The sequence below is a fragment of the Borostomias antarcticus genome, assembly GCF_949987555.1.
Source record: "Borostomias antarcticus genome assembly, chromosome: 18".
Lineage (NCBI taxonomy): Eukaryota > Metazoa > Chordata > Actinopteri > Stomiiformes > Stomiidae > Borostomias > Borostomias antarcticus.
Genome location: NC_140251.1, coordinates 6028695 through 6048046, shown reverse-complemented (window position 1 = coordinate 6048046; position 19352 = coordinate 6028695). Strand labels below are relative to the sequence as shown.

The 19352-nt window shown below is 46.4% G+C and overlaps 2 protein-coding genes across 3 annotated transcripts; both read right to left on the bottom strand.

The window, feature by feature from the left end:
* Positions 1 to 66: 66 nt before the first annotated feature.
* On the bottom strand, positions 67 to 4430 carry slc27a2b (solute carrier family 27 member 2b). 2 transcript variants are annotated; one of them, XM_084452727.1, is made up of 10 exons: positions 3937 to 4430; positions 3646 to 3855; positions 3400 to 3555; positions 2902 to 3026; positions 2500 to 2694; positions 1753 to 1843; positions 1366 to 1564; positions 1195 to 1292; positions 932 to 1062; positions 67 to 789 (listed from the first exon to the last, which is right to left on the bottom strand). In XM_084452727.1, exons 1-10 carry the CDS (start codon positions 4397 to 4399, stop codon positions 613 to 615), a joined length of 1845 nt encoding a protein of 614 aa, XP_084308853.1. In that variant the 5' UTR covers positions 4400 to 4430; the 3' UTR covers positions 67 to 612. The 2 variants fall into 2 exon arrangements, with proteins under 2 accessions (XP_084308853.1, XP_084308854.1); XM_084452728.1 differs by having other exon boundaries at positions 1753 to 1840.
* Positions 4431 to 5757: 1327 nt separating this feature from the next.
* Positions 5758 to 19149, bottom strand: cep152 (centrosomal protein 152; the record flags this gene model as incomplete). The annotated part of the gene is made up of 27 exons (XM_084452418.1): positions 5758 to 6536; positions 7050 to 7153; positions 7354 to 7510; positions 7679 to 7752; positions 8020 to 8107; positions 8468 to 8635; positions 8820 to 8895; positions 9164 to 9768; positions 9877 to 10036; positions 10477 to 10737; positions 10835 to 11050; positions 11224 to 11362; positions 11470 to 11598; positions 12594 to 12724; positions 12821 to 12925; positions 13053 to 13278; positions 13628 to 13791; positions 13911 to 14002; positions 14209 to 14356; positions 14837 to 15037; positions 15174 to 15313; positions 15414 to 15554; positions 15648 to 15810; positions 15907 to 16248; positions 16375 to 16444; positions 16599 to 16705; positions 19063 to 19149. 27 exons carry the CDS (start codon positions 19147 to 19149, stop codon positions 5758 to 5760), a joined length of 5073 nt encoding a protein of 1690 aa, XP_084308544.1.
* Between the last annotated feature and the right edge of the window lie 203 nt (positions 19150 to 19352).

The following is a 19352-nucleotide window of genomic DNA, read 5'->3' as shown; positions in this document are numbered from 1 at the left end:
TCGCCACCTTTACCCTACATTTCTGTGCTTTTCATTGCACTCTCACACACACAAAATCCATTATAGTCAAGACTCACTTTTAATCTCCTAAAACACAATAGCCTAATAGCCGACATGTCCTAGACACAAGTGTTTCATGGAATTCACAACTTTATAATCAAATTGAAAACAGATTAAAAACAATTGTAACACTAAAATATGCTCTCTTCCAATTCCAAATTATAACACTAATAACATGACAACAACTGAGTGGGCGGGTCAGGTCATGCAATCACCCTCACGGACTGGGATGTTACATTCGGTGAACATATAAGGACTGCATAATGTACACATTTGTAAATGTTATTTAACTAATCAACTGGCCTTATAGGCTACATCGCAAATATGTCACTCTACACACGATACAGTCAAGAACGCTATTTTGAGGAGCACTCAAATAGCAAAAATAAATGCTGCAATCATAAACTATGAGCTTCCAGCCATACAACTTAATACAACATCCAGTACAGCATAATCAAATCTTAAAGTCCCCAAAATGAAGTAGGCTTAGGCCTACATGATCTTTTATTCAACTAAGCAACTAAGCAAATTCACAAGATCTGTCACACAAATTCACATTTTGATCAGTCCTGATACAAGTGAATAAAACATCTCTGGTGTGAGAGGCATGTATTTTCTCTGTTTCTCATCCAGGAAGAAAAGAGGGTCTGCGATTTTATCTGGGTTGAATCCTTCATCCACCAGCTTCACCTTCATTTGCTTGAACGTACCGGTCACTGACAAAGAATTCTGTAACCAAGAGCAGTGCTTGAAATTAAAGAGGACAATGAAAGTTTAAGCATTCATAATCATGACATTACAGTACACTGGTCATATTGAAAACAAACCTTTTATCTCCGCTGTGGTACAAACCGTATAGGTGTGACCTTACCTGAATCCTTATGAACCGCGGCCTGGCATAGGCGGGTAGGAAGTCCTCAACATGTGTGAATAAGCCGGTGCCATCAAACTGTTCTCCTTCCTTTAAAGTAATGGCAGCCATCCCAGCCCTCCCTTCTTGGCCTGTAATGGAGCAAAACATGGGACTATACACATTGGCCTTTAGTCTAAACTTTTTTTAGCCCGTTTTTTAAAGTCATTTTATTTTATTAGAGAGTGATAGTAGAGGAGTCTTTAAAAAACAAAACCAATAACCTGGTACTTGAACACCATAAACGTTTGCCTCTTCTACACAGCGAGCCATCGTGATGATATCAGACACTTCGTTGGTGGACACGTTCTCTCCTTTCCATCTAAAATGATATTATAGCCGATTAAGAAACACATTCATCAAAACGAAATCTGAGGATGGAACGTCAGAATCACCTGAATGTGTCTCCGACGCGGTCGTGGAAGTAGAGGAAGTTCTCCTGATCGCTACGCAGCAGGTCCCCAGTGTTGAAGTACACATCACCCTTCTTAAACACATCATGAAGCCTCTTCTTCTCTGTTTGCTGGAGATCTCTTACGTAGCCAAGGAAAGGTGCCCTCACTGTTATCAGGGATATGAGAAGTCCAGGCTCACCTGAGATATACAGTACAAACAAAAAGGGAAATGTACAAACGCTTAGGATATTTATACTGTAGTATGTCAATCATAAATATGAATTTCTACAGAATAATCTTTTTCTAAATTGAAATCTAAGAATTGGGGATATGTGCAATATACAGCCAAATATTAGAGAATTCATCAGAGAGATGGAATTAATTTACCTTTAGCAGCTTCCATACAGAAACCCATCGAGTTCCTCAAAGGTTCTTCTCTCTCTGTGTCATATTTGATCAGGGCGTAGGGGAAGGCCTTCTGAAGAAAACAATCATTTGGGGGACATTTGCGTTGTAGTGGTTATGTTATATGCACTAGATATACCTCTGGGTATAGTGGTACTATACATTAGATAGTCATTCAGGAGCTGGATGGCTTGCTGAGTCTCTCAGTGCTCGCCATGTGGTATATTTTCCCTGAGCGGCACTGTTAGGTTATCTGGTATCTTAGTATTACACCACTATTACGTAGGGCTGTAGGATTGTATCGATACAACGATGCATCGCGGTACGTTTTTTTTTTTATTAAAATTTTTAAATCCAGTTTAAAAAGCATATTCTACAATATTAAGTTAAAAAAGCATACATATAAATAATTTTGAAAAACCATAAATACTACAATGTTGACAGTTTGAAAAGCATGGATATCAAATGTAAAATATTTATTAGCTAGCTCTCTGTCCAGTCATTGAGTTTGAGTTATCTATATAGTGCATTTGAGCCATTCAGTTTTCAGTCTTGAACACTTAAAATCTTTCAGTAAATGATGTGTGTATCGCAATACGTATCGTATCGTATTGTATCGTGACCTCTGTATCGTGATACGTATCGAATCGTGACCTGTGTATCGTGATGCGTATCGTATCGCGAAATCCAAAATGATATACAGCCCTACTATTACGGCTGAAAGTTTACCTTGTGGAAGAAGTTCACTCGTCCAATGGCTCCAATCTTTCCAGTATAGTTCACGAAGATTATGTTCCCTTCTGTAGAGCCATACAGCTCTTTGATGCTGACATTTCCAAACCGGTTTATAAACTCTCTCCAAACATCTGCTCTGATGCCATTCCCTATTGCCATTCTTACTTTGTGGCTTTGGTCATTGTATTTCTGTGAAAGAAAAGGGGATAATAAATATTGAGAGAGACTACAATACAATGGGCAGTACAGTATACAGCATGCATAGCCAAGTGGTTTATGTTATTTCAGTGTCTGCCCTTTGTTACAGATCACACTTTACAGGTAACATTAACGTTAGGCTAACTGTGTCATTAATGATCAACCACCACAGGCAAGGTTTGACATAGGCTACAGTACCTTTGGCGTGTTGCAGAGATAACGCATAGTTTCACCTATGTACTGTATGACAGTAACATTGAACTTTCTGCATTCGTCCCAGAACTGAGATGCTGAAAATTTACTTCGCAGAACAACAGTGATACCTGGAAAAAAGGGGCTGGTTTGACTATCTCATTAATACTGGTCATTGTAGAATTTTTGAATATTCTTTGGAACATCATAATAGTAAAATAGTAAATGGACTGCACTTATAGGCCTATAGTGCTTTTATCCAAAGTGCTTTACAATGGCCTCTCATTCACCCATTCATTCACACACATTCACACACCAATGGGGGCAGCTGCCATGCAAGTAGTTAACCTGCTAATTGGTAGCAATTTGAGTTTCAGTGTCTTGCCCAAGGACACTTCCACATGTCGTCAGGAGGAACCGGGATTCGAACCTATGATCATTGGATGACCCGCTCTACCTCCTGAGCTACAGCCACCTCCTGATCAGCCTACTGAGTATACATACCCCTTTCTATTGCTCCAGTGCATCCAATGAAGCCAGCAGTGTGATAGAGAGGCAGGCTGATGTATAGCACATCCTTAGAACACACTCCTGCAGTGGACTGAAGAAAAGACATTGCCCACAATTTTTGATGATTTATCATGGCTGCTTTTGGTAAACCTTGGGAGAAAGAGAGAAAAGACAGTTGAGACAATGTGAGGGCCAGCTAATGTTACTTGTGTTACTGCAAAGAGCAGCAGCCTACTGTACCTGTAGTGCCTGATGTGTAAATGTACACAGCAGGACTCCCCAGGGTCGCATTGGACTTGACACCCATAGGTAAGGGCTCCGGTGAGGCTTGTCTGATCTTGTCTGTGAAGCTGTCCATGCCCGATGTTGTGCACTCATCAGCGAGAATATACACAGACACGTCCTGCTCTATCAAGGTCGGCAGGATCTCTTCAACGGCTTCTTTCAACTCTGACGACGACATACATTTTTGTTATGATCAGAATGTTCTCAAGAATGGAGAAATACATGAGAGTTAAAAGGGCTAATTACCTTCATCAGCGATCAGTACTTTAGCACCACTACACGTAAAACAATGAAGCAGTGCTTTCGACCTCATGTTGTAGTTCAGGAATGCTGCAGCGCATCCTAGTTTAAACAAGCCTAACCAGGCCCAGAGATAAAATGGCTTATTCCCAAGGAAAAGTGCAACTGTATCCCCCTCTTTCAAGTGACTGTGCGCCAGCAAAACTCTCGCAACTTTGTTACTCTGATGATCAGCGTCCAAGTACGAATACGTTTCCTCATTATAAAGAATGAAAGGTTTGTGCGGGTGCCTTTTCACGGAATCTAAGAAACGATCAAGAATAGTGTAGTTTGTCTCTCTATATTTCGTCAAGCGATATCCAACTTTTGAAGTCCTGAGTATGAATTGGACATCTTTTAGAAAGTAGGGATATAAATAACATAATATTCCAAGAAAAATACATGACGCCAACAATACTATCCACATCATGCTTCCTAGCAAGCAACTTTTTTCTAAGACGTCTATTCCTGCAGTCTAAACTAAAGTCGGGCTGTCTGAGCAGAAGTCCAGCCCTACCAGCCCTAACCCAGTGCAACCAGGGCATCACAGACAGGCTATAGTTAGAGCTATAGCGCCCCCATTTTGTTTGATCGGGCCAGTAACGAGTGTTGATAGGCATACAATGTATGGTGTTGTTTTGTCGAACCGTTCAGAAGTTATACACCTTTATGGGAAAAGCCACACCCTCTGCAATCTTCATTGACTCGCCGTATCTCAGACTTTTCAAACTTTTGCCGAATTAGATCTTTAGATATTGGTCCCTAGATTGTGTAAATCGAGGGACATGCAGATTGGTAAATGTTCATGTTTACTGTGCACTTGTTCAAAAGTTATGTTGATTTTACATTTTAGACGGAAATCCAAGATGACCACTAAGATGGCCAATATTTCGAGTTGGGAACATCAACATTTATTTACTAGACATCTTGAGGATTACAAAATAATAAATTATAATTCAAAATAAATTTCTAAATTAGAAAAATACATCTGGTGGGGGGGGGGTCTCACATGCTCATGGTTATGCTCGGGGACAACCCTGTGAAATATCTGAAAGTCCAAACATCAAACACTTTTGTTGACACTCACATTGACAGGTGGGCGTGGCCGAAAACATTTGAACCACCAGGGGGTGCCAGGACTCCATTGTTCATCCACCACACCATTTACCAAAATGATTTAATTAATAAAAACTCGTTCTTTGTGCTGCCAGTCTTAATGGTTCCATCACTAAACAAACATAAGAAAAAAAATCTGGCTATATTTTAACTGACCTGCCCAATAAAAGGTTACATCAAACCAGGCTGGCAATGGTGTCCCATATTGTCATCTACCAAGAAACACAACACAATTGGATTAAGAGGTTTATTTATATACACACAGCATATCTCATTGACTTCATATAAAACACTTTAAATTAGTAAAATACAATTTAAAAAAAACTACTATCAAATCCATTCGTACATCAATGACAAAACTCACTCAAACAACTGTAACATTGTGGAAACTTGGTGATTGCGACCAGTAACACAGCTTCTAACTGGATTCCACACTGACAAGTCTTCTATCTGTTCATCACAAAAAATCAGTTTGTGTGTTAGCATTCAATGCACACATCCTTCTAGAATCAACCTGGAAAGCTCGCACACAAACTTGATGCATTGTGTGGAACAGAGTAGTGGTAATGTCAAGACAGCGTTCAGTTAGGCCACGGCAAAAAAAAATCTGATTAATGTGAAATGAGGTTGAGTGCTTAAAACAAGTACATCCTAAACTGTGCACTACTCATCTTATTTCTGTAGAGAGAACGGACTGTCAAAGCCACTGTCCTGCTGCAGCTTCAGCTCGGAGAACAGGCTCTTGGAGCACACATGCGCCTGCCTGTTGCCCTCCGAGCCAGGAACAGCCTCCCTGCGTGTGCTCATCCGCACGCCAGGGAACGCCAAGGACGGGACGCCGGCCACCTCTTTGTAAACAGTCACGTCAGAGTCTTCAGCGGTGAAAACTCCGAAATCTCCCAGGTCGCCCAAGGAGGCCGCGGACAGAGGACAGGGTCTGACGCTCTCCGTTTCTCTGCCGCGGTGGGAGTGCGTGGGGACAAAGGCGTCCCCGAGTGAGGCGTTGCTAACTGAACTCCAGTCGCTCTGTCCCTGGTCTCTGACGGGAGTCTCCCGGATGAGGAAAGGCTTCCTCTGGAGCTCTGATGCGACAGGATGGTCTGCTTTACCAGAGTCCATGCCCTGCAGGTATGCCTCTCTGCTCTGGTTTCTCAGGGTCACGTTAGCGGAGGTGAAATCTGTCGGGAAGGCCTTCTCTGTCTGGTGAGAGGCTTTGAGAGAGAGGTGGTGTGCTGGAGAGCTGAAAGGGTCCTGGCGGAGGGCTCTGCTCGGGGGCTTAGTCCTGGTCTTCGCTACAGTAGTGGGGTCATGTTTATCGTATGCCTTACCCCCAGCCGTCCTCTTCTCACACCTGGTCTCGGGGGCTGAAGTTTCAGGAGGCCGGTGTCTAATGGACACAGAACTCCCAGCAGGATTGTTTTCAGTGGCAGCTTTGGTATTCGATGATGAACCTGACAATATGCGATAATTACATATATATACTGTATATATTTATGCAAACATTAACACGTCGATAAAAATGAACATTATCGATTTCGTCCAGCTCTAGGTGGCACAGTCGGACCTTAATGAGGCTATGTCGTATGTCACACAAAAGCATCATTGCCTTCAATCAAACAAGATGGTGGAATTCGTGGAGGCAGATTATCAGACTTTGCTTGGCCCTCTAAAGTTTAATTATTAGCCTAGGCGATAGGCTAAAAAATAAATAAGTCTAAGTGATAGGCTATTTTGTAGCCTAATTGAGAGGCAAATTATTTATTTGGAGTTATTTGAAACCCTGACACAGCCTAAGATAATTTGAAATAATAATAAAATATTGACTTCTAAAGCCACCTTTTGTCATATTTTCAATGATTTACTTTAAAAAATCATTTGACAGCCCTAATATATATATATATATAAAAATAACTTGATATATGATTTTGTTTCACCTCATACAGTATGTGTATTAAACCACATACTGTGTAAGCTGTGGGTCTTTGCTGGTTTTCTCTTGGCGGGGGTCTCCAGGACTCGGGCCATGGCCGTCAGCTTGCTCGCAGCACTGAGGATCATCTTCTCAGCTCTGAGGAGGAGGACACACCAAGGGCCCCGTTCAGACAACAGAGGTTTTGGCACAGAAAAAGCAGCCTTTCGCCGTTATTATCGTCAGAGCAACGCTTGGCGTGTGCTCCTCTGACCTGAATAGACAGATATACTCCTATTCCGGCGCAGCGCCGCGAGGTGGGCGCAGAGGAAGGACCGCGCCCGGCGGGAAGCCCTCACCCTGTGGTCTGGCCTCCCTCGTCGAGCAGCTCCTGGAGACAGGTCAGGTAGTAGCGGCGCATCCTCCTGGCCGTGTCCTGCCTCTCGCGCTGCACCTCCACGCGGATCATCTCGGACGCCCGCTCCTTACTCTCCTGGAGGTAGCGCAGCATGTCCCCTGACAAGCGCAGCCCACACAAAACACAATTGTACGTTTGTTCGGCTGTGCTGAAGACACAGTTCACACAACTAACGGGGTCAATAGGTCACTAGGAGTGCAGGGTCTGAGACTTTCCACAAGCCATACTGTAGGACTGCATCATGAGAACAGGAACACACAACTGACCTCGGATTTTTCCAATAGCTCTCATGTATTGTTCCTTCATCTCCTCAAGGCCAGCCTGAAGGTTATCAGAACCACTGTAGAGAATAGGAATTCACTTCATCACATTGGTGAGAATTCGATCATTCAAACACACACAGAAGTCATTTCCGGTCAAAGAAGATAGAAACCAACTGACAAGTCCCTCATATCTTCAGACGTCACAGCAGAGTCTACCTGCTTCCCGGCTAGTCCAGTCAGGAGAGCATGAGGCTCAATCTCAGGGTCCACAGGTTCGAGTCCTGCATTTCACTGTACATGTAAATATGACATTTAAAGCAATATTTATTTGTCATTTTACCCACCCAGAGGCTTCCTGCGCTGATGATCTTTTCACTTCCTCCAGTCTCAGCAGGTGGTCTTCCTTTTCCTTTCGTAAGGTCTCGTGCTCATCTGGGGAGCGGAGGGGAAGGGGGTGAGATTAAGGTTGCAAATTCAGGGAATATTCACAAACTTCCCGTGGGAATTAACAGGAATTAATGTGAATAAACTGGGAAACGTTTTTTTTATTTTTTTAATCCCATTAATTCCCATAAATGATCCGTTTATTCCTGTCAATTCCCATAAATGTCCGTTAGGAATTTTGGGAAGTTTGTGAATATTCCTGGAATGTTGCAACCCTAGACGAGATCAAGTTAATCATCTCTCATCCCTCCACATTGTTTAAAAAAAAAAAAAAAAAAAACAGTAAGTCAATTAGTAGGTCAAACCCCAGCACAGCCCACCCCCCACCCCAATCTGTAGGAGAGTTACCTTTCAGACGCTGCGTGCTAGCCTTGTTCTCTCGGACCGTGTGCTGGAGCTGACGACAGGCCTTCTCCAGGTGCCTCTGCAGGTCCTGGTTCTTCTTCTGCAGCTTGGCCACGGTCTCTGCGCACTGCTTCCCACAGCGGCCCTCCTCTCCTCTCTGGGACACTGTGTCTGGAAGAGGGCGAGAACAAGATATGGTCCCTGATGGATGCAGGAGAAGTAGCACTTCAGCTGGGAGAAAGCTGTGCCGGTTTGGGCCGTGCTTCAACATCGAGTGATAGATTTAACACAATGAATGAATTAATGAATTCAAGAAGCGGATTAAGACAACATTGGGAAATAAAATCCCACATACTGTGGATGTGGGTGATTTCTCTCTCATGACACTCCTGGGCGTCTCTCAACGCGCGACCAAGCCTCTCCTCGTTTACCTGAAGGGGGAGGGGGGGATCACGGCCATAAACCACATCAGTCAGGGTCATTGATCTACAGCAGATAAGACACCATCATGGTGTACAGGACAGTGCATTTAAACACAGTGACGGAACACTAGTTATGAAACAGTTGAGAGTTGATGGAACACCATATTCATCAGGGGCAGCCAAGAAAAAAGGCAGCCAACAACAGTGTGCTGTGAGTTAATATAAACCAGAAGGCGTAGCTCAGAATGAACTAGGGTAAACATTCAACTATGCTCACTCTTTTCCACTCTTTCTTGGCCTGGGCTACTGCTGTGGAGAGCATGTCTTGGCACTCCGTTTGGAGGACGCGCCTCACGGTCCCCTCCTTGGCAGGCCCGCTGTCCCTCCTCTCCTCCTCCCCTCCGCTGGTCTGCTGCTGCGTGGGGCCGTCTCCCAGGAGCCGGCCGCGGACCTCGGCCAGCCCGGCGCGGAGCTCCTGCAGGGCCTCCTCCCTGCCCTGCCGCCTGGCCGCCTGGCCCCTGCTCTCCTGCTGCGCCGTCCACTCCTCCCGCCGCTCCCTCAGGGCCCGCTGCAGCTCCGCCTCCTTCTGCGCAGCCAGCTGCTCCCGCTGCCGCTCGAACTCCTCCCGGGCCCGCAGCAGGGCCTGCTGCAGACTCCGCTCCAGCTCGCCGCGCTCCTGCTCGTGGCGGGCTCGAAGGGAGGACGCCTCGCGCTGCCGGTCCCCGTCCCAGGCCGCCCGGGCCGCGGCCAGCTCCGCCTTCAGCAGGGCGGCCTGCTCCCCCCACACGCGCTCCAGCTGGCTCCGCGACGACGCCAGCTCCTCCTCCAGCTCCTCCACTCTCCTCCTCTGCTCCTCCGGCCCGGCCCCGCGCCTCTGCTCCTCTGCGGCCGCCTGCCGTGTTCAGAGAGAGGGAGTCACGGGTCACGAGCTGCCCCTTACCCAACAGGGAAACGCTGGGATGAATTAATACACGAAGCGCAACGTGAAACTAAATGATGAATTTTGTTGTCGTTCTACCTGCTCTTGAACACGTTGCTCATGGAGTTCCTCCCACTTCTCTCTCTCTCTCTGGAGATTGGCTTTGTACTCTGGCAGAGAGGGGAGGTCTTCAAGCCAGCGGCTGTAGGCTCTGGTCACTGCACCTTCAACCTAACAGAGACAGTCCAACACCATTATAACTGCCCTTGTGGCCAACACACGTCTCCCAGGTCTCCCTAGTACAGGGGGGAGGGGTCTTCTTGAGCCTAATAAACTTATCAATGGCACTAGTTCTGATACCCCTCTGAGAAATTGGCCATTTAGTCCATTGTAGGCAGCTGGAACGCTGGGGGCGGGGTTCTATTCAGAGTGGTATTTCTATTGGCTGTCGGCTCGGATCAGTATTTTATGTTAAAATTAGCCAAAACGTAAATTATCCGTCCTTGTCGCGGTCTGTCCAGGACCCCTGCGGATACCCGTGTCCGAGGAAAGTCCGGAGAGAGGGACAGTGGACAGGCCGTGAGTAGCTCATTTGTGTTAGATGTTAGATACAGCAAACAAACAATAGACCAGTTGAGTTTAGAAGAAGAAATACCTAGAATGTTCCAAACCTGTTTGGCCATGTCCTCCAGGTGTTTCTCCTGCAGCTCTCTCTGGACGTGTTTCCTGACCTCCTCCACTGCCCTGCGTTGGGCCGCATTGGCCTCCCGCAGCAGCCTCAGTCTCTCTGCGTTGAGCGCGGACTCCAGCTCCTCCCTGCTGAGGCTGTCCGGGCCGGCCTGGTCGTCGTCGGTCTGCGAGGCCTCGTCCCGGGTCTCCGCGTGAGGCCGTCTCCTGGCCTCCTCCAGCCTCTCAGCCCAGGCCCTCTCCGTCTGCACGGCAGGAGGAGAAATCATATATGATCACGCAACTGCACCACTTGTCCATGAGGGGGCAGTACTGACACGCTCTTGCTGTGAGGACAGACACCTGTTCCCGTTCCTCCTGCCACACGGCCCTGGCTGAGGCCAGCTGGGACTGGACCCGCTGTTGGACTTCACTCTTCTGCTCTTTGGACCAGAGGGCTTTGAGCTGTTCCACTGCCGTCTGATGCTGGCTCTCTAGCTCCGTCCTCAGCATCTCGAGGGACGCACTGCTCTCCTCCCTCATCTTCAGCTGAGAATCACAGAACTCCATCAGAACCAGCTGTTCCCCACAACCAGGGGGCAAAATTAACTATATTTACTAGCCAATTGCTGGTTAAAAATCTGGCTGGCACATTATTTTTATTTTTTTATCAGCCAGTTAGCTGGTAAGCCAAAATGTTAGTTTTGGACTCTGCCCACAACATAAAATGTGACATTCTGTGAATATTGTACCTCATTCTCTCTCATCTTTGCCTCCTCCTCCTCCATTCTGCTGTGCAGGTTCACCTCCAGCTTGTCCTTCTCCTTGCAGACAGAGATGTAGCACTCCTGCACGGCCAGCATCTCCCCATTGACCTCGGAGAGTTTGGATCTGGGCAGAACGACAAAACATTGGGGATGACGGACAGGAGTACAAAAGACAGTCGGTGGGGGTGTGACCTTCCGTGTTAAGAGAGTACAGTACGCGTGCGTTCTTACTGTAGTTGCTGGATCTGTTGCTGGTGCTCTGCTGTGAGCTGTTCGACCTGAGCCGCGTGCTCCACGGTCAGCTCTGCTCGGACCCGGTTCACCACGTCGTCCCTGAACTGCTGCTGGGTCCGCTCATACCTGAACAAGGCGACAGACACGGACACATCAGGACACTAACGGGCTTTTCACACTGCATATTCTTAGCCTAGGGCTATCCTTAGCCCTGGGCTAAGAGTTAACCCTGGGTTAACTTAGACCCTTTTCATACACACATTGTTAACCCAGGGTTAACCTGAGCCCAGGGTTATATGGTTCACACTGCAGTTCTACTAGCCCTGGGTTAAATGTCTGTTGGGACATGAACTAATGTTTACATGCGAATGACGTGTGACTAGGCTACTCATTAAGAGTAAGCAGAAACGTTAGTTTGCTCTGAAACGACTTTTCCGACCACTCAGAAACATTCATAGTTTCGCGATAGCAGACTTGGGAGATCTCCGCCTCCATAAGTCTGGAGACATCTCCATTGAAAATTGTTGCTAGAATGGCGCCGAAAACCGACGCTACCAATCAGAGCCACTGCTGACGTCTCCAATAGGGTGAAGGTTGCGCCTTACAGGAAATGATGTCCTCCAAACAAACTGGAGTGGAGAATCAAAACAAAACACTGCCCTAAAGATGTTGGATTGGTTCTGCAATGCAGGTTCTTCTCTCAAATTCTTTCCACTCACTTTCACCAAAGAAACCTGGATAAAGGTCTTCAGTCTCTAGTTGAGCACAGCAAGAACATGCAGAGTTTGCATGTTCTCCCCATGTTTGCAAGGTTTTCCTCCCAAAGAACCCAATACGAAAAAACGGCACTATGAACGACGGCTGCCCACTGCTCCTGGTTGCCCCTGGAGGACGGCTTGGATGGGACAAATGCAGTGAACAATTTCCACTGGCAACCCCCGAAAATTGCATGTGCTGTGTGCCGTGTCACCGTGCCACTCACTGTTTGGCGGAATAAAGACCCCTCCCCCCCCCCTCGGGTCATGTGATTAATTCATCTCTCCCCATCCTCCATCTCTCTCCATCACCCATCTCTCTCCATCATCCTCCATCTCTCTCAATCATCCTCCATGACTCCTCACCTCTCAGCGGCCTCCTGCTTCTCCTGGTCCAGCTCCTGGATCATCTCCCTCATCTTGGTGCACAGCTCTGTGTTGGCAGACCTCACCTTCTCCTCGCTCTGCTTGAGCTCCTTGTTCTTCTTTTCTAATATCTACATTTGGGACAGAAAGAGAAACATCCCATTGGTAATTCACCACAAGAAAATAGATGAGACACCTTATGAATGATAACCCTGACGGATTCTAACCTCTACATGCTCCTGTAAACGTTTTTGGTCCTCCTGCAATCTCAAGAGTTCTTTCTGGGAAGCTGCGCTGAGGTCCATGTGCTTCTCTGAGCTGGCTCCTCTAATCTGTAGGACAGAGACAAAAATTCATCATGCACCCACACAAAAAAAAGGCAACAACGTAACATAACAAGCATTCCAACACACCAACCTACTCCATGCTCGACTTGTGTTAAAAAGCAGGCGTCCTCACCGTGGCTGTGGTGATGGTGGTGGTGGTGTTGGTGAGCTGGGCCCGGTCCAGCTGGGCCTGCAGCTCGTCCACGCGGCCCTGGGAGCCCTGCAGCTGCTCCTGCAGCTGTCCGATCCTCTGCCTCTTCCCCCTCAGACTGGCCAAGCAGCGCTGCAGCTCCGCCCTCAGCTCACGCAGCGCCTCCTCCCTGGGCAGCTTGGGGTCCACCAGCTCGGCCAGCGGAGAGCTGACCACGGTAAACAACAAAAAAAACAAAAACACACACAGGGACGTGAGGAATTCAGGAAGACGCAGCTATCGCTGTATAATTATGCTGTTTCTAAGCAGGGTACGTCCGTAAAAGAGACCTGGGCTGAAGCTGAGACCTTGGCTGCAGTTTCCCAGAGGCATCGTAGCGCTACGTTCATCGTAGCGCTACGATGAACGCCGTAGCTTACGATGAACGTAGCGCTACGATGCTTCTGGGAAACTGCAGCCAAGGTCTCAGTGTGTTCTTCCCTGTCTAAATAAAGGCTTCTTTCTATCTATTTATCTATCCATCCATCCATCTGTTTTCCGAATGCGCCGCAGCATACCTGTGAAGTCTTCCGTTTTTCCAGTTTGCTTTCTTGATTCCCAGATCCACGCAGGACTCTGACAGCTGGTCTTCCCAATCCCCGTTGAGGTCCAGCGTGAGGGCTCCGTGTTTGACCGCGGACTCGTACAGAGAGATCTGCTCCTTCAGTTCCCTCAGGTCGTCCTTATGAATGAATGAATGAAGAGGAAGAGAGAGAGAGAGAGAGAGAGAGAGAGAAGAGTTTTAGCCTAGCACTGATTTACCATTAAAATCAACCAATGAAACATGAACATTTGACCAACCTGTAAGACTTGGTTCATGTTTTCACTCAGGGTCTTGGCTGATTGGGCTTGCTGGAGTTTGATTTGCATCTGACTCATCTCCAGGACAGAGCCTACAGAATAAACAAATGCTTCATGTTAATTCAAGCCAATCAAGCAGGCACACAATATCTCTATCTATGTAAATTTTTCCTTCTAAACCTTTCTTTTACTCTTTAAATAATGACAGAGTGCTTCTTTTTTTCTTAAAAAAAAAAATCAAATGTCTATGTTGATTAAACAGGAGGTTAGTTGGACAGCAGATCTGACAGAAGAAGACCTGTTTGGAGCAGCTTGGCACACTGCTGCTGGCTCTCCTCCAGGCGCTGGGTGAGGGTGTTGACGACTCCAGCTCTCTCCACCTGCTCCTCCTCCCTCTGCCGCTCCAGCTGCTTCACCTGCTCCCGTAGTCTCTGGCCGACCTCCGCCTGACGACAACAACAACAACACAACAGACCAGCTCGAAACACTTCAGAAAAACTCTTTAAGGCTTGGATTACAATAATGCGTATTCGCCGGAAAAAAAAACATGCATTTTCCTCCATTTGCGCCTAGCAATTACACTACCCCGGCGATAACAACCCTTGAATCGTGAGGCCTTGGAATATGCCCTGAGTGGCGTATTTGGGCTAGAAAGCCGGAGCTGCGTTGCCTTCAATCTTCCCAAAACTCCCATGTAATCGTGGATCGTTTTCACGGTTCGAATACAAAGCCATGCAAATATGCATTAATGTAATCCGGGCCTAAACTATAAACCATAAAAAATTATCATTTTCATGTCAGGGACAAATACATTCTGTTTTGTTGTTGTGTTTAAATTTGAATCAGCACTGTGTATAATCAGAGATTGCGCTTAACATTTGGAGTGGAATAATTCATGGGTCCAGTACTCTTGGACCGACACTGACCTGCTCTTCCAGGGCCTGAGAGCAGGAGTCCAGCTTCTGCTGCAGGACCAGCAGCTTGGCCTCGTGCTGCTCCCTCACGACGGACAGGTCCCTGTCGTGCTGCTCCCGCGCTCTGGACAGCGTGTCGGACCGACACAGCTCCGTCATCTGCTGCTGCAGGCTTGCCACGGCTGCCTCTGCCACACGCTGCTTCTTCACATTCTAGTCACACATGCGCACGACCAAACTATGACTCTCTTCTCATTTTTCATCTTTCCATCGTGTTCATGCAGCTCGCCACCCCATTAAACATAGTCGAATATTGCTGGAAGTCATCTCAGCGAGCGTAATAACGTACTTCACGATCCCTCTCTGTCAGCGTCTGGACCTGCAGCTCCAGGGACTTGACGTCGTTCGTCAGATGACCCTCTCGCTCCTTGGTCTCCTCAATCAGCCGACTGGACTCCTTCAGGCTCACTGCCAAACCCTCCTTCTCGTCTGGGAGACAGAGCATAGATTAGCACATGCATTGGCCAGTTTAATAGGCTTACAAACTTGTGAGACAACGCAACAAGTTGTACGTACGTCTGCGACATACCTTTCACAATCGCAAACTGATGCTCCAAGTATCTCATATTGCGCCTCGAATCCTCGAGTTTGTGCTCCAGGTCTTCGATTTGTCTCAACTGGGCCTTGTTCAAAATCTGCACCTGAGCAAGCTGCTGATTATCTACAGTATCTGAAACGCATCGAGTTTACATCAGCCATAGAACGCAGTAATTCCAAGAGATTTTTGCATGGATACTGACACAGTAAGGTAATTACGCCTCACCCTGAGCCGAGTCCAGGAAGTCCCTCTGCAGCTGGTCGTAGTGGCCGTCCTGCTGGGCGGTCTCTGGCTGGAACATGGTGGGCTGGCTGGCAGCTTGGTACGGCTTGTAGCTGGCTTTGTAAGGATCCCACATTCTGTCCCCTGGTTCCCCACTCTCAAAATTCTAAAAGGAGGGAAAATAATATTTCTGACATAAAAAGAAAACGTGAATTTATTATACTGTCATAGTCCTTAGTCCAAAACAGAATACAGAACCCACTTGAAAATGGTTCTTTGCGCTGTTTTGATCTCTGCTCTGCTCGTCCCTCTGCCCCCCTCCTCCTCGGTACACCTCTGCGGGTTGAGGAGCTCTGTGTGCACATGGTTCATGTTCGTACCCCTCCCCTGGGGAGAAATCATTGCTGGCTGCAGACTTCTCTGTACCAACACTGCAATACGTGTAGTCCCCGTGGTTGTACTGGTACTCTTGCCCTTGCTGGTTCCAGGTATGGGGTGGAGCCTGGCTTTGAGGGTGACCGGCGACGCCGTTGATTCGCACAGCTCCGTCTTCGTATGCGTACTCATCGTGGTAGGAGCCTTGGTCATAATTATCCTCATAGTTCTCCAGAGAAACAAATGATGTAGACAAAATCAATTCACTGACACCAACAATGTGACTAACGTGTAGTGATATAGAACATATCTACTGTCCACAGAAAAGAAAACTGCTTGTGGACAAACGCCCCACCTCTTCATGTGAGCCAGGTCTTTGGTGATCAGAGCATTTGACCGTTTGTTGGGGCCATGCGGGCTGCTGGCTAGGAGATCAAGAAAAAAGTACAAAATATACAAATGCAGGCTTATTAAGGCCCATAAAGATCAATCCAATGTAAGCATACAACCCATAATAATATCTAGTATTTGAGAAGTGTCACAGGGCGCGATGTGTTAATATGAATATGAGAGCGCTACCTGTTGCCTGGGTCATGGTTGCTGCAGGCAGAGTGATCTAGCTCTGGGGAGGAGTCCCTGCTATCCTCCAGCATGTCATCTGGAAGGTCTGTCAGCAGCTTGTGCAACTGCACATTAAAATACAACGACACATGAAGATGACTCACCCAGGTTGCTTGGCAACAGGGTAATAAATTGACACAGAAGAAACAGTTAAGGGCCAGTCGCACTTAGCCACAGCTAAGAGTAAAACTATCTGTGTGGTTGTGTGCACGCCATGTATACATGTATATATGATTATTATTATTATACATATTTATACAGTCTGTATGTATGTTTGTATGTACAGTATGTATGTATGGTCATCATTATACACATTTATACAGACTGCATGTATGTATGCATGTACAGTATATATATTCTATATTGTATGCATACTGTATACATTCCTTGTTCTCTTTTATGTATATTCGCTACTTTCCACAGCATATTCTGTATCTATCTAAGGAAGAGGAAATCCTCACATCTCAGACTGCTACTCGAAAGGTCACAGCCTGACCTGAAAACAAAACTATCTTGAGGAAAAAAAACTAGCACATCCTGAACTGAAGTCAAAAACTCTCCAATATGTCAGCCGCAGACCCCGAATATTTCAGACTTCCACCACAACAGGTTTCCCTGACAGCCATTGATATGCGCATGCAGCCCCTAAGCCCTGAGTAGAGAAACAACCCCCCCCCTAAAAAAGAGCCAGTTAAACTTACGTCCCACAAGGACTGTCGAATGCTCCTCACCGCCTCCACCACCGTGTCCTCCCCAGCAGGACCCATGGCCCACCCAGGCATGAACCAACCGAAAAGGCACAATCACCTCAGCTACCAGGGCACATGCGTCTAGTCCTGTGCATAGAGGAGCCTCTGTATGAAACGCCCACAGCGCGTACAGCAGGCCCCTGGCTCGCCCTGGCACTTCTGCGTTTTGGTCCCATAGAACCCCATTGTCTGGATGAACCATATAGATGGGTTAACTGGAGCAGAAACATTTCTGATCGCCATTGACAAACATGTTCCACTTGACCGACTTGTTGGAAGTGCGCGCAGAGCTACGACCTACACAAAATTTGCCAAAATCAAAGCGATCAGTGCCTTCAATTCTACAAATAATCCATTCAATGGCTCAAGATCCAGAAATGCTTGCTCAATTCAAATACAAAATCGGTACTAACGTTGAGAGCAATATGAAGCAACCAATAAGAAAATATAGGGCAGAGTTAGTTTCAGTGAGACACACCTGACAGGTTCACTGAGCCAATAATAACACAGGTTCAGGGTACAGCAGATTGCTGAGAAGTGAGTAACAGCATGCCTGCCTCTGATTGGAGCAGGCAGGACACCTGAAAAAGCAAAAGCCCATACATGGAGGGCCCAATGATAAAGCACAATACTAAGGAAGTCTAAAAAAAAAAAAAATATCAGGAAAAAATATCTAAGCACTAGAAATACCGTGTTCCCGGCAGGTGTAACAGTTCTGAAGAAAGGACCCTCCTATCTACTCTTAACTGCTGCAAGAAAATCAAAGCCATACAATGCAGACATTCACCGCAAGGTTATGCTCAGCCTGTGTCTGTGACTGAAACACACAGCAGTGCAGGTGAAGCCCGGGACCAGGAAAACAGTCCCCAGCGGGGTCTGATTCATTCACGAAACAGACTTTGAATTTGGTGAGCAAGGGTCACACTCTTGGGTGTATGCATCCTTCCTCTCTATAATTTGAACAAGAATCACAACCATTCATCTCTGATAAAATAAGCAGCTATATATAACATTACAGTCATTTAGCCAGCGCTTAAACAACTATTACGACGATTAACTTAACTTAAAATAACTTAAAATAACTGCATTTAGCATAGGAAGTCAGTACTAGTCGCCAGAACTCAGTAGTGCATCTCCTTTCTAAACAAGTGAGTAAGAGCATGATCTAGTGCTAAAGCCAAAGTGCAAGAGTATCCAAATAAAAAAATATATACAGTACTAAACATGTATCATTATAATGGTGTTACTGGAAAATAAAGCCACAACAACAACAGTTCAAATGTAAGACACCCACAATAGGACTTGGGGAAAATATGGAATTCATTCCCATCATGCAACAGTTGTCCACTGGTTGTGCAAAGGTAGCTTGCTGCCTGGCAACGGCAACAAATAAATCTGCATGCAGACACACCTTGCTAGGGCACTGGATTCAGTTATCAATACACACACTTATACAATGTAGCTTAATGTTACCTATCCGAATCGGTTTATTACCATGGTAGTTTACACATACTAGTAATTTGTTTAGGTCGATGGTGCATAAGTAACACTGATGGAGACATTATACACGGTTAAAGGACAAGAAGGGACAGTGCACCATGAGAATACTGAAGGGGGAGAGAGTAGTTATGTTTGTTAATTAGATGGGGGGCATGAATTAAATATGTTCGCACCTCTTGCTCTCGTGCGTAGTCCTCCTGGTCATATTCCTCCTCCTCGTGCTGGGTTTGTAGGGCTGCACTATCAAAGTCAATTGACATGATGATGGGAGTGCAGATTGTGAGGCAGACAGGACAACTGCAAGTCAAAGAAACATTGTCACGTAGTTAATACATGCCAAAGTTTAAAATGAATAAATACTACTCAAGCCAATAAACCAGAGACGGCTCGCCCACAATGAACTTACCTTTTATCGAAAAGTGGGTGTGGGGGGTATCCGCTGTCACTTTCTTTGTAAACTAGA

Coding starts and splice junctions, on each gene's coding strand:
- slc27a2b (XM_084452727.1), bottom strand. CDS start 4,399: ATGATGTGGATAGTATTGTTGGCGTCATGTATTTTTCTTGGAATATTA. Junction 3,027..3,399: donor CACTGGAGCAATAGAAAGGG/GTATGTATACTC, acceptor CCTTTTTTCCAG/GTATCACTGTTGTTCTGCGA. Junction 2,695..2,901: donor ATCTCTGCAACACGCCAAAG/GTACTGTAGCCT, acceptor TTTCTTTCACAG/AAATACAATGACCAAAGCCA.